At 47.2% G+C, this 14,779-nt stretch overlaps 2 protein-coding genes across 2 annotated transcripts; both read left to right on the top strand.

Moving 5' to 3' along the window:
- Positions 1-550: 550 nt before the first annotated feature.
- Positions 551-5,146, top strand: LOC308041280 (ferritin light chain-like; the record flags this gene model as incomplete). The annotated part of the gene is made up of 3 exons (XM_080345853.1): positions 551-733; positions 3,074-3,220; positions 4,492-5,146. 3 exons carry the CDS (start codon positions 551-553, stop codon positions 4,993-4,995), a joined length of 834 nt encoding a protein of 277 aa, XP_080201979.1. The 3' UTR covers positions 4,996-5,146.
- A 6,136-nt stretch (positions 5,147-11,282) lies between these two features.
- Positions 11,283-14,242, top strand: MYOD1 (myogenic differentiation 1; the record flags this gene model as incomplete). The annotated part of the gene is made up of 3 exons (XM_080345602.1): positions 11,283-11,843; positions 13,315-13,393; positions 13,986-14,242. The coding sequence occupies 3 exons, from the start codon at positions 11,283-11,285 to the stop codon at positions 14,240-14,242; spliced, it is 897 nt and encodes a 298-aa protein (XP_080201728.1).
- Positions 14,243-14,779: the final 537 nt, after the last annotated feature.

The following is a 14,779-nucleotide window of genomic DNA, read 5'->3' as shown; positions in this document are numbered from 1 at the left end:
CCACAGATCGCTCCTTCCCAGCACTGCGAGGGACCCCCAGCCGCGCCGGGCTGGGCTCTGCCACGCTGCGCGTTCGCACTTCGCTCGCTATTACAGGAGACATTTCAGCGCGGGCGCCCCTGGCTACGGGCCCTCAAACACACGGGAAACACCGAGGCACCGCTCGGCCCTTCTCGCCTCGGCAGCCGACGCCTGTGGCCGAGGTCCCGCACCGCTCCGTGGGCTGCGGCTGCCCGGCCCTGCCGACCCGTGCACCGCCGGCCTCCCATCGCGCAGGCCGGGCTGCGGCGGCCACCGTCGAGCAAAGAGGCTCCGCGGGCACAGGAAGCGCCCACGTCCCCGCCGCGCCTGCCCACGGCCACGCACCGAATGGCGGCGCCCGCCCGGCCGCCACGGCCCCCCCTTCCCTCGGCGAGGGCGGGCGGCCCCACGCCCCAGCAGGCCGGCGGGGAGGCGGGGAAGAGGCGGCCCGGCGCCGCCGAGCGCGGCAAGGTGTGCCGCAGGTGTCCGCGCTATATCAGGCGGCGCGGCGGGGCGGCGCGGCTGCCCCATGGCGGCGCCGGCCATGGCCGAGCCGCGCTCCAAGCGGCCCCGCATCACGCTGCCCGCCTGCCCGGCGCACCGCCAGCTGCCCGGCAGCCGCGTCAGGCAGAGCTTCCCGCCCGCCGTGGAGGAAGGCCTGTGCGGGGTCACCGGCGCCCTGCTGGAGCTCGCATACTGCCTGCAGTCGCTGGTAAGGCGGGGAGAGCCGGGGGGCAGCCCGGGGCGCAGCCCGCCCTGCTCGGGCCGCGGGACGCGCGGAGGAGGCGGCCGGGTCCGGGGCAAGTCCCGCTGTCGGCGGCTCAGGAGGGTTCCGCAGTCGGGCAGGGACAGAAGAGCGGCGCCTGCCCCGTTACTTGTCCCAGCGGGATTTGGGGGGGTCTCTTACCCGGGTGGCCGCTGACAGGGCTGGGGAAACGGCAGAGAGGGTCTGGAGCTAGTGGGTGATGAAACAGTCACTCGTGTATTTTGGGTAATTCACAGCGAGAGTTCTGCCTGTGGAAAAAGGGACAGGAACAGAGAACACCAACAGCTTTGGAATTTAACTCTGGGGTTGTTTTGTTTTTGTTTTTTTTTCCAAACTTTGTACATAAAATAGTCATGTGTGGTTAACTGGTGAAAGAAGAGTTTGTGAACACTGCTGTCATCTTGGGCTTTTTTCATTCTGCAGCAGGAACGTTGGACATGGATTAAAAAAGTTATCTCTGGTATCATGTAACATGCATGCCAAAATTGTCTGGCTACATATCAAATATTAAGGCAATATATATTTTAACAAAGCCATTAAAATAAAAGAAAAACCCAAAATTATTGATGCTGTCCCTTCTGATACGAAGCATCCCCTGAGAAGCAACACAAACTATATTCAGTATATGCCCAAGATCTTTTGATCAAGCTAGGTATTAACTATTAGTCCAATAAAAATTTAAGCATGCAGTAAAGCCTCTGCTTGTTAGGTATGTGGATTAAAGTAATACTAGTGATTGGTAGCTGGGTGGGATGGAGAAAGCTCAATTACAAATTGACTACAGATAAATCAAACATAGAAATGTGAATATCATAGATGGTTCATGATTGACAGAAAAGATTTACCTTAACAGTTAAGCAGGTGTGGTAACTTGTATTCAACTTGAAGTCACATAGCACACTTGCACTGAGGAACTGGTTATAAAACACTGAATCTTGACTCTTCTGTCAATAGAAACATGAATGAATAACTTTAGGAAAAGGATTATGAAAATATTGCAATGAATGTTCTTAATAAAACATTCCAGTGTGTACTTTCTCTTGAACTGTTTCTCTTCAGCTGTGCATGTGTCACAGGTTTGAGGTATCCCAGATGGTCATAAAAATATAAGAGAAGAACATAAACTTGTATTGTGTATATAACTTCTCTGCATTTTTTTTTCTAAATAGATCAACACAGATGAAACACAAGTATTTCATATTTAAACTGGGTAATAGATGAAAGTGTGGAAGACACTAAGAAGCAGAAAACCTTATGGCACATACTTATTCCTAAAAGCTTGATGTGCAGTACTGCAAGCCAGAGTATTGTCTCTGAGACAAAAGCTGTGCTGTGTTGCATATGCATATTTGGGGAACTAGCAGATCAAGACACTGTAGCTCCCTCAATTTGGTTCTTGGCATATTCCCAGCTGCTGCCTCTCATTTTGTTCAACATCAGAGTTGTGCATAGTCAGTGCTGAAACTACTGTAACCTGGTGGCTCTCCTCCACTACCTGTCTCCAATACCTGCTCTTTATGGGACAGTAATACCATGGATAAAATTATCCTAATGTAAGAGCTGATAGATCTGTTAGAATAGTTAAATATTGCAGTGGCTGAAGTTGTTATTTTCCTATATAGAACAGAACAAGGCCTGCAGTGGGTTTAGGATTTTAATACTTCTGAAGTATTCCTAGGCATGAGCTACATACAATATTAAAGGTGTTTATAGTATAGTTCAGTAGCAGTGTTCTTTATTTTGGAATAACTTTATCAATAACAAAGCTGATAAACAGATGCAAAGTTGTGCTTGTTCCCTTTTGGTATTTGCTGCATCTTTCTCATACCTTTAAAAGTTTTTTTTTTTACTGGAATGCTGACCTGAAGGGATAAATATTATGTTCCCTGTGTTGACACTATGTTTATAATACAAAACAACTCAAACAAAAAAACTCACACAAAACACACCAACAACGAAACACCTAACATCTCTCCCCCCCCCCTCAGCCACTTATAAGTAAAATATTCTGAGGATCTGTGAGTGCTACAGAGAGAGAACATCAGTACTACAGTTACGTGTCTGGTATTAAAGGACAGAAGGTGTTCTAGTAAAAGTATAGAGATTTTTCATTTCAGACCATAACTACTTACTTCATTTATTATAGAAACTTGAATTAAGGTCTTCAAAGTGATGGTGCTAGTAGAACAGCTTCCATTGGGAGGGTCTCCCGAGTTCTGATAAAGCCATGTTCTGCTGTAAGTCCCATTTCCAGCAAATCTTAACACTCTTTTCTTGTGTGCTTAGGGTGAATACTTTGATCAGTCGCAGGTGGCTCTACCAAATGTTTCGAAGTTCTTCTTGCATCAAGCTCTGGAAGAGAGAAAAGCTGCAGAGGCTTTGATGAAGTATCAGCAAGAAAGAGGAGGACATTACTGTTCTAGAACCATCCAGGTGGGTAGCAGACAAGCTTTCAAGCAGTTGCAATCCACAGTAATTAACTTCTTGCATCATATTGTTGGTACTTCAGATTACTGCATTCATCTACTATTAGATTTCCAAATATAATTTCCCTGTCATATCAGTGCACGTGATTCTGTTCTTGATTATACTTGTCTAGAAACTGTCAGAGTCCTAGCTCTATGTCGTTGCTTTCTAGCCCCCCAAAAATATGAACAATGGTCCCCTTTTTTTTTTCACTCAACTAGAGACTGCTGTCTCCTGTGTCTTGTAATGGATTATGAGACTCTCCTTAAAATGTGCTGAAATAGCCCACTTGTCTCCACAGTGAAACTAAATAGAAGCCCAGAAGCTATTAGTACCTAAGAAATGTGGTAATGAAGGAGGTAAGAGAAACACCCAGCCTGAGGCAGTAGTTGATCTGTTGGAGCACAGCACACAATAGAATTTGAACTAGAGATTGGCTCAGGCTTGCACAGGTAAAAGGAGTAACTCAAAGTTATCAGGAAGAAACCCCACCTCATTTATTAAAGACCAAGGGGATGATTCTCCTCTACCAAACTAGTATTCTGTAAACAGTTAATGCAGAATACTCTTCTTTGGCCTATCATAGCACTTGTTAAGCTGTGGAAAATAAAAATAAAAAGGCCATCTTGAAAAACTTTCTAAATATTCAGTTTAAATTAGGGAAGACCTTATAGCAGCCTTCCAGTACTTAAAGGGAGCTTACAGGAAAGATATCTAGTGACAGGACAAGATAATGGTTTTAAATGGAAAGAGAGTAGGAAGAAATTATTTACCATGCGGGTGGTGAGACATTGGAACAGATTGTCCAGAGAAGTTGTGGATGCCCCATCCCTGGAAGTGTTCAGGGCCAGGCTGGATGGGGCTTAGAGCAACCTGGTCTAGTGGAAGGTGTCCCTGCCTGTGGCTGGGGGGTGGAACAAGATGATATCTAAGGTCTCTTCCCACCCAAACCATTCTATGACTCTATAATAAGGTTTCCTGGTGTAAGAACACTCCTCAGGCATAGCTGCTGCTATCTAGATCTCTGTTCCTTGAAAAAGTGCTTGGGTTCTGCCACTTCTGTATGATTACAGCCATCCAACCCTGCAAAAAGCAACAGATGCTCCAAACTAGGAGAAGTTGTTGCAAAATCCAAGCACATCTTGTTTAGAGCACCAGGTAAGTTGCTAGAAACTATGAATGAATAAAGTAAGATGAGCTGTTCTTCTGAATAAATGTAATTCTGTCTTTGTTTTTAGAAACCAAACTATGAGTATGCAGTCGGTCTGATGAAAGCCCTGGAAGTAGCCATGGTGCACTGGAAAACTATGATACGGTATTTTGAAGAGCTTTATGCGCTGAGTATTGAAAATGCAGACCCTCATAGCGCAGGCACTATCAAGAAACAATTTATTGGGCCCAAAATCCAGAAGATCAAGCTGATGGGAGATCTACTGACCAATGCTCGCAGGCTTGACTGTTCCCAAGACGGCAGAAGTAGTCTTGGGGATTACTTTATGGACCGGTTGCAGAAAGAGTTCAGAACAGGCATAGAGCTAGAGCCGAGTCAACAGTGCAGCCCCTGCCCGCCTCTCCAGCAGTGTACAGGAGCTGCAGAGGGTCTGAAGCGACCCCAGAGAGAACCTGCCCAGCACAGAAATGGCATAGGGCCGATATATGCAACCATACACTGCACTACCCCACTGCCACAGGGTAACGATGGGACAGGAGCAAAAGTGAAGCAGAGCAGGGAGGGACTTTAGTGCTGTGGCTGCTGCAGCTCCAGGGCAGCTCCTAAGCCAGACCTGTACACAGGGCAGCCCTGAGATCAGGATTCAGGAGACATGACGCTCTATCGCTACTCCAGTTTTACACTCTGTCTCCTCATCCTCTGTTGGGCCACAGCTCAAAATCTAGCCCATACCATTATTTTGGTTAAATGATAGCAAGGTCGCTAGTTACCTAGATTGTTGGCATTAGTCACACTTTTATCTATGCAATTCTTCCTAGAAAGCAAAGGCTATTAAACCTCTTTTCTGTCTTAAATGATTATTAGGATTAGTTAGTACAAATTATTTTAACAGAATATATAACTTTTCTTAAAAAAATGCAACTTTAGTGCAAGGAAACTTCTATGAGGCAGAAAATCCAAAGATTTAGTTTTATATTATTAAATATTTTATATTACAAACAGATGTTTTACCATACTAGCAAGTATACTAACATAGTGAACTTTTTTAAAAGACTTTTTTTAAAACAAAGATTTCTTGTCTCATTTCTATCACAGTAGCAATTTAAGTAAGTAGTCTAATTCATATACTTATCATCCAGCTATTTCTAGTGGTGTACTTCTCCAAGATGAAGGATACAAACATTCCCTCAACAGTAGGAGTAAGACAATGTTCTGGTCTTCTCTACAGTTATTTGCCTAGTTGGCTTTTCTCATTCTCAGAAAGCAGATGAGAGCTAAATTAGGGGTTCTCATTAGATGCGATCTTCACAGGTTCTAGTGTGTAGTTTGCAAGTGTCTCTGAAGACACTGGCTTTAGGGCTCTGTCCAGACTTAACCTTGGACGGTTGCTTCAGTTACCATACAGACCCCTATTTCAGTTGGCTAAATTATGGTATTACTGGGGTACTACTGCTATTTCTTGTACTCCCTATCTTGGTCCTCAGTAGAAGAATAAGATCCTAGTGAAAATGCAGCATGCTTAGCTAGAATTGCATCATAAAGAGGGGCCAGTCTTTAGTTTTGCGTTTCAATTAGGGCAGCATTCAATTAGGGAGGCTATTAGCACCACCACAGCTAAGGCCTTAACTTAGCCAGCTTGGTTAAAGTTCAGAGGTGTCCAAATTCCTTCCATTCATCTCCTCCAGGAGAACCTCTCTTTCTGTTGACAGGCTACCAAGGTCACTTAAAAAGAGCAACTGACTAGATCAGCTGCCTGCAGCTACGTTTTTTGTTATTATATACAACATCTTTTATGCAGTTGGAGTTTGCTTCAGTGAAAGGTTGTCTCACACTTTTATGTAATACTACAAGCGATACTCTTATAATGCTTAAAAATAAATTCAGTTCAATGTTAGAGATGGCACTTTGCATCTACATTGCATTCCTCCAATTACCACATAGGTATCCTCCAAGAGATTTTGCGTATGTATACAAAACTGCACCAGTACTTTTCTACTACTAAGAAACTTGTACAACATGGAAGGGTATACCACAGAATGAAAATAAATGTCCAAAATATGCATTAAGAACACTGCACAAATGGAACGTTTTCAGTAAACTCTGACTTTTATACACAGCTGCAGTTAAGTAGCCATTTCTACAAAACTGCAATATCCCACCTACTTCCTGTCAGTGTTGTAACACAGGACACACATGTACACTGCAAATGCTTTCCCAATCTTTCTGTTAATGTGATTCAACTTAGGGGGAGGGGCTGGGAGATCACTTTAAAACAACCCCTGTGTTCATCTGCAAAAATATGGCAGTGTGCCCCAAGAATGGCTTGAAGCACTTCTAGCAACATGCTGGATTTGCCTGTGTAGAGATTGCTGCGCTCTAATACAGCAGTAGTTTAAAAGATATTTCCATCTGGGCTAGATTCCATCACCCATCCTCATGCTGAGCATACCTTATTCAACAATTAGTTCCACTGACTGCAAGTCAACATGAATAAGAGCAATGGAATCCATCCCTCTCAGTATTAAAATATAGCTCACTAAGTATGGTTAGAGCAAAGCTACTAACTGAATTACAAACCAGTACCATATAAACCCACTTCAGATACTACTGGTAATGTTTGACCTACAACAGTTTTCTCCTTTAAGAGTTAGTGACCTTCTGAAGTACAAGTATGGCCTCTTCCACAGTTTCCAGTACTTAAGAGTATCTTTTACCTTAAATGAATTCCAAGATAACAAAAGACCCCAACATTTAAATTTGTCAAAGCAAGACTGACTTACCTCTTGTGCTTTTTTCCCCCTGAAATATTGCCACGTCTGTTTCTCAGAAACTCTTTTCATATTCATCTTCATAGCCAAATGTATCCACACCTTTTAGGTCTTTCTCCCTTTTCCAAATGAGGTTCTGGGTGCTCCTCCTGAAGAAACGATTCTGTTAATTTCAGATAAACTCACAATCAACTATTTTCCCAGTCTCTATCCTCCAAAAAAGAGAAATCAGTCAATTATTGTAGATAACAAGCTGTTCTTGTCCACATGCTGCTTCTGCTGAGCGGGCACATATTCTTGTGAATATGATTTCAAAGTTTGTTAACAATACCTGTCTATACTGTGTATAGGATGAGTCTGTCCATGCTGCTCAGCACAGGAAATACAATCTTCCTCCGCCTTCCCAGCTTCCTTTTCAATGACACCCTGAAAAAAAAGGAGATGAAGCATGAATGTGGAACAGGTATAAAGGTAGCAACACTTAGAGAAACATTACAGATTCTCTGCTGAATGCCTGTTCATACACATACTCTGTATCTGTACTTCCAACGCAATGCTCAGCCCATCCAAACACAAAATCTGGGGCAGCTCAGAAAAGCTACAGCAGCACCAGTACCCTAAGGACAGCGTCCAAACTGGAAGCTCTGGAGGGACCTAACCTTTACTGAAATTATGAGCTACAGACACTGAGGCTTCCAAACAGGTATTAACCATGTCATACTTCTAAATGCTTGCCACAAGCACTAGCTGTGGTCACCCAGAAAGGGCCCTTGCTGCTGTGTACTCTCAGAGTGAGGAATTCACTTAAAGTCTTCCAGTAGAGATGATGCTGCCCTTCATCCTCTCCACTATGGCCACACAAAACTGAGAAGAGCACTTCAGGATTTGTTCTTTACAAGGGCTTCTTTTTTCAGGCCCCACTGTATACGGCAACATCTTTCTGGACAAACTCATCTTTGGGAACAATACTGGAAAATGAATGTTAGTTCTGGTGGCAGCAGAAGGGAAGGAGCCCTCAAGGGCACCTTCACTGGAAGACGCCGCCGAGCAGAATTCACCATCTGGTCACAGCCTTCTCCTGACTTTGTCACTTAGGCGAATTCATGCACTTAAGCACGTTCATGGGCAGTTACTGGCAGTCTCCTTGTATTGCTTATCCAAGTTGCGCCATTTGTTATCACCCTGCCCAAGGTAACCACTATGTGTCCAAGCCCCAGAGTACCTTTTCTTGAGGTCAAATATAACCTAGAAACACACAGTGGCAGGATATACTACAACACTGGCTAAATAAAAGGTAAAATTACCCTTTCTACAAATGAAACAATGATCTGGAGAGAGTTTAAGTGTCTTGAGTGGGTCACGCAGCCAGCACCAGGCCTTGATATCCCAATTTGCATGTTCAGTTGTTACAGCATACAATTATTTTCTTATATACGCTTACTATGCATTATTGTATACCTAGGACTATTTTGAATATAAATTATTTTTACTTTTTTAACTGTTCAATAAAGATTAAAAAAAAATCTGTTCATTCCTTCTGTAATAACAGTGAGTGTTTCCACAAGTCTGCTACACTGCCTCTCAGAAACAGCTGGGAGATACACTTCTAAATGTGTAAGGGTGGTCAATAGCTGATCTCCTTGGGACATATCGCTTTTCAGCATTCGATACAGTGAAAGAATAAACTTGTACAGAATCCAAAACATACACTTTTTTCTTAAAATAAAAATTTTATCATTTGCAGATAATGACAGAATGTGACTAACAGTTCTTATTGTTTGTACTCAGAGACATTTAAGTAAGTAGAAAATGGGGACTGAAGATTGGGAGTTTCTGCAAAAAACAAATCATATAACAAAAGAAGCCACCCTCACAATAGACCTTCTGAAAAGAAAGAGGCACTGGGACTGGGGACTAGATCATTGATGGATGTTTTCTACCTTTTCAGTTTTGCTCAGTCAGCCCTTTGCCTCAGGGAAGATGGAGCTTTCCCTTTGATTTTGAATGAGTTGAAATTTCACCAACATTTATAACTGCAGAATTGAGATAAATTTTAGCTCATGGTACATCAAAAATACCCATAACTATTTTAATAATATAGTCAATGAAATCACACATTGGAATTGCTGAACTGCTTCTGCATTGGAAAAAATAACCACCTCAAATAATATTCTAGAAACAGAGTAAAAACTCCGGCACCCTTGAGAGACGTTACCAAAACGCATCCCATTTCTCCAAGGTCCAAACTCTGTCACTGCTTGTTCCCTGAAACAATAAACTCTTATTGCACAAGCAATCCAGCTGCAGTGCAACTGCATGTGCAGCAAAATGCTACTCCATGAGCTGAAGTCTATCTCTTCAAAGACTTCAGAATAAAGGTAGACAGAGGCTGGAGTTGAAAGAGGAACCTGAAAAGCCAATTTATACATCATAGCTCATATGAAAAGAGATGTTTGCTGAAGTGGTAGCTGAATGTACCTCAGGCCTCAGCTCTCCTCCAGTACATCGTTACTAAACCATTACTGCATTGCTTTATAGGAGGCATCAAATACTTCCTGGGATAAATATGGTTGTGCTTTGCTCAGGCCCTCGCTGGGTGTCTCAGCCGCTCCAGACCTCACCCTCCCACCCAACTTCTTTTTGCTCTGAGGCCAAATACTTTCAATAACTGCACTTAAGTCTTGCTGAACATGTTCCATCCTCGCTATGTATCTCTGAACTGTACCTGGGTCAGACGTGGGCAGAAACACTCTGATTCTTGAGAAAAACACTAACGCACTTCAATGGGCCCCAGACACGCCTGCTTTTTCTGCTGTGAATTTTTTTTTTCCCAGGTGAGAACTGGGAGCCTTGGCTGCCGGGTCACGGCTTTCCGGGACGAGCTCCCTCTCAGCCTCCCTTGTCGCGGGGACCTGGCGGCCCCTCGCCCTGCAGCGGGAGCCGCGCCTCTGTGCCCTCCCCAGCCCGGCCAGCTCCCGGCGCGGAGCGGGGGAATCGAACCCGCGGCCCCAGCGGCGGAGCGCAGCGCAGCGCTACCGCCCCCTAGAGGCAACCGTGTCCCCCCCGCCGCCTCCCGCCCGGCGCAGCGCCACCAGGCGACCGCCACTGTGAGCGCCGCCGCGCCGCCCCGCCGGCTCCCCCGGCCGCGACCTTTCCGTCCTGCCTGCCGCTTCGCACCCGCCGCCTCCGCGGGGCGGGCACAGCCCCAGCTCCCCGCCGTGGCCCCGGCGCCTCGCCGCCGCCCTGAGGTGCCGCCCGCACCGTCCGCCCTCACGAATACCCCCGAAGTAGTTACCCTGTGGCCGCAGAGCCGCACAGCCGCGGCCGGCGCGGAGAAACCTGTCCCGGGGCGGGGGGCTTTTCTTCCCTGGGAGAAACCAGCGGAGCCGCCGCCCTGCCCGGGCACAGCGCCCATCGCCGCCGAACACCGGCCGCGACGCGCAGGGAAACGCGCTGCAAAACGCCCTGCGCCGCCGGGCGGGAGCGCGCGGCCCCGCCGGGGCGGGCGGCAGAAGCGGGAGCAGCGCTGTCCCCGGGCGAGCGGCCGGCGGCTGCGGGGGCCGTGCTCTCCCGGGCTGGCTGGGCAGGGCGAGCTGCTCAAAGCGAAAAAAAAAGGGGGGGGGGGGGGAAGAAAGACAACTGTGCAGTGGAGCGCCGGTAGCGGCCGGCGGCAGCTCTGCAACAGCCCGAGTGCCCGCAACACCGTCCCGACGGCGCTCCGCATCCGCGGGACACCGCACCCCGCCGCCCCCCTCCTCTCCCCCGCTGCTCCGGGGGCTCCGGCGGCCGCGGCCCCCTCCCCGCCCCACCGCGCCCCGCCCCGTCCCGACCCGCCGCGCAGGGGGGCTCCGGCATAAATACGGCCCCGAGTGGCGCTCCCGAGCGGCGCGGTTGGGGAGGGGGCGGCAGCGGCAGCAGGCAGCGGCAGCAGCCAGCGCTGGTGGCCTCGCCTGGGAGAGGGTGTGAGGGCCTCTGCTCTGCGCACCCGCCTGGCCAGTGGCTGCCGCTGAACAGCCCGATCGAAGCCCCCTCTCTTGTGATCCCCTCACTCACCCTCTCTGGTCCAGCCACTGTCTCCTCCACCGCCCCCATGGACTTACTGGGCCCCATGGACATGACAGAGGGCTCCCTCTGCTCCTTCACGGCTGCTGATGACTTCTATGATGACCCGTGCTTCAACACGTCAGACATGCACTTCTTTGAGGACCTGGACCCCCGGCTGGTGCACGTGGGGGGGCTGCTGAAGCCCGAGGAGCATCCACACCACCATGGGCACCACCATGGGCACCCGCATGAGGAGGAGCACGTCCGGGCGCCCAGCGGGCACCACCAGGCTGGCCGCTGCCTGCTGTGGGCCTGCAAGGCTTGTAAGAGGAAGACCACCAACGCTGACCGCCGCAAGGCTGCCACCATGAGGGAGAGGCGGCGGCTCAGCAAGGTCAATGAAGCCTTTGAGACCCTCAAGCGCTGCACGTCCACCAACCCCAACCAGCGCCTGCCCAAGGTGGAGATCCTGCGCAACGCCATCCGCTACATCGAGAGCCTGCAGGCACTGCTGCGGGAGCAGGAGGACAATTACTACCCAGTGCTGGAGCACTACAGCGGGGAATCAGATGCCTCCAGCCCCCGCTCCAACTGCTCTGACGGCATGGTGAGTGCCCCAGGGAGGACACCCTGCCACCAAGGGGCCCCAAATGCTGTTGTTACAAACCCGTGCAGGGGGAGTCACCTCCTCCTGCGTTTCTTAGAGCAGCTGCCTTCCATACCTGCCCAGGCAGAAGACAAAGTTATTTCTTGTGCCTTGAGCTCCAGCAGCAGAGGGAGGTGGGGTCCCTGCATGCCAGGATCTATGGGAAAGAATAACAATATCTTACACTTTTTCCCTGGGGTGAGAAGTTAGGCAGGTCTCCCCGTGTCCCCGAGGAGCAAGGAGAGAGCTGCTAAGGGAGCACTTTGGGAAGCTGCCTGGGATGGGTACCTGGGAGCATGTTGAGGTCTGAGCCCTGCCCTGTGTTCCCATAGCTCCTGGGACATCTGTTTCCATCTTCTGCTCTATCATTACCTTTGAATCTTCTAAGGAGAGCAGAGAGGAAGGTCCCCCTTGGTCATGGCAGTTACAGGGCAACTGATGAGAGTCTGAGTTTTGTTTTCTGCCATTCGTCATGATAACAGGAGGAGGATCTAAGCAACAGGAGTTGTTTTTCTTGACCCTTAAGAAAAAGGTTCTCCATTTCGCCTCTCACTTCATCCCCTCTGTAGACATTTACCAGCAATAGGCAGGAGACCCCAGGCTTTCAGTCCTGCTTGTATGTTACGGGGAAGGGAGAAGAAGGTTGGGTGCCAGAGGGTGTCCGATCACTGCATCTTTTCACTGGGACTATAGGCTCAGACTCTGGTCTGACTCTGGGGTGGAGGAACACGGTGACTGCATTGCAGGACAGCTGTCTGGGACGGGATCCTGACAGCACTTTAAGACCTGAGATTTTTTTCAGTGCTCTGGTGGGTATAATTGTTACTGAGTTGAATATCTGAGATTGTGAGATAGCTGGCGGATTGGAGAGAACATTCACACAAATGATCCCTCCTCAAAATGCAGCCATTTTGTCAGAAAGAGTGATTTCATTGTGGATTAAAGTGTTGGAAACAAATACACTGGGGCTTTTTCTGTACAAAATATAAATGGGAAGAGAAACTAAAGGAAATAAAAAGGGACAAAGGTAGACAAGAGGCTTTTTAACAGGAACTCATGTTTGGAAAAACCTTCAAAAATTAAATCGTAAGACTCTTGGCCTCCCTCTTGTAAATTGAAGATATGCGAAGGGCAGCGTCTGATCAGAATGCTGGAAAACTTGATCTCGTTTGTAAAGTTACAGCATTCGATGCAACAAGAATGGTAATTTTCCATTGGAAGAGCTGTGCCACAATGAATATTCTGGGGTAAATCATCTTCTAACCAAGTTACGTTCTGCCTCATCCAAAAAACCTAGAACTTGATGGCGTTTCAGCCAGGACTGGAATGATGGCACAGGCTAGGGACTGAAATATGAAATAGAGCGGTTACCAGGATTTCGGTAAATGCTGTCCCCAAGCAGGGACCTCACTCAGATTGCTCTCCTTTCCAGATGGAGTACAGTGGGCCTCCTTGCAGCTCTCGCAGAAGAAACAGCTACGACAGCAGCTACTACACAGAATCACCGAACGGTGAGTATGTGCTGTAACGGCTGTGTGACACATGGAGACGGAGGCAGGCAGTGCAGCAGACTTCCCCGTGCCTTCTCCGTCCCCAGTCATAGCTGACCCCAGCTCAGCTGAAAGAGGAACCAGTGAGCTGTTGGTGCTAATAGAAGCACTGTACTCCTCTAGATGTATTTGCAAATATGGGGTTATATTATAGCTGCACTTCCTATTTTGCAAATACAACATCTGGATAAAAATATATTCCTCTCTTCAACTAATTTTCAGTGTTTAACCATGTTTTGCCTTTCAAACTCTACCTTACCATTTACCCGTACTTGAGAAATTTACAGTTGATTTCAGATCTTCTCTTTCTTTGGACTGAAGAGAAGCCCTGGATCGATCCTGCCCCAGACAGAGCATAGTTTGGTTAGGTCTCTCTTCCATTTTGCAAATTACAATCTCTGTTCTCTGATAGTTGGCATCCTTCACCAACATTAATTTCCTCTGATTTTTTACATGCTCACAGATGCATACTGTAAGCTTTATGAAAGGACCACATCTTCCTGACGTTAAGTACCCATTGCATAAACTGATCACCTTTTTGTCTGTTTTTTAGATCCAAAGCACGGGAAGAGTTCTGTTGTTTCCAGCCTCGACTGCCTCTCAAGCATTGTAGAGAGGATTTCCACAGATAACTCCACATGTCCTGTACTGCCGCCGGTGGAAACCATTGCTGAAGGGAGTCCCTGTTCCCCCCCAGAAGGAGGGAGTCTGAATGACAGTGGAGCCCAAATTCCTTCTCCCACCAACTGCACCCCCTTACCCCAGGATAATGGCAGCAGCAGCAACAACCCTATCTACCAAGTGCTATAAGGCAGGTCCAGCTGGACTGCACCGAAAAATCATTGCTCCGTTCAGCCACGCTCCAAGACCTGCCTTGTAAGACTGAAAAAACTTCTCAAGACTTGTTCCAGTTTTAATATATCACTCAAAATTCCTTCAAATATATAACTTTTCAAACCTGTATTACTTCAAAATACACCTAGTTATTTATTGGTTGTTAAACTAAAATTATTTAATATGTTTAGAGATAAAATTGTATACCATGAAATGGCCAAGTTTCAGTCTGGGCTTTGGGGAATAGAAACCTGACTCTTGAATGCAGAGAAGAATAGAAATCTACAACAGTAGTGGCATGACAGATCCAACATATTACTCCTGTTCTGGCCAAAATAAGGTTGTGGACCATTTTTTATAAAACTTTTTGTATAATTGTAAATAAGAGTTGCTTTGCAAAAAAAAAAAAAAAAAAGGGAGGGAGGGGAAGAGGAAAAGGAAAAAAAAAGCAAAACAAAAAGGGAAAAAAATTAAAAATATTTAATATTGCTTGGTTTGTTGTGTCAAACTTTA

Source organism: Nesoenas mayeri (genome assembly GCF_963082525.1).
Source record: "Nesoenas mayeri genome assembly, chromosome: 5".
Taxonomy (NCBI): Eukaryota; Metazoa; Chordata; class Aves; order Columbiformes; family Columbidae; genus Nesoenas; species Nesoenas mayeri.
This window is presented reverse-complemented; position numbering and strand designations above follow the sequence as displayed.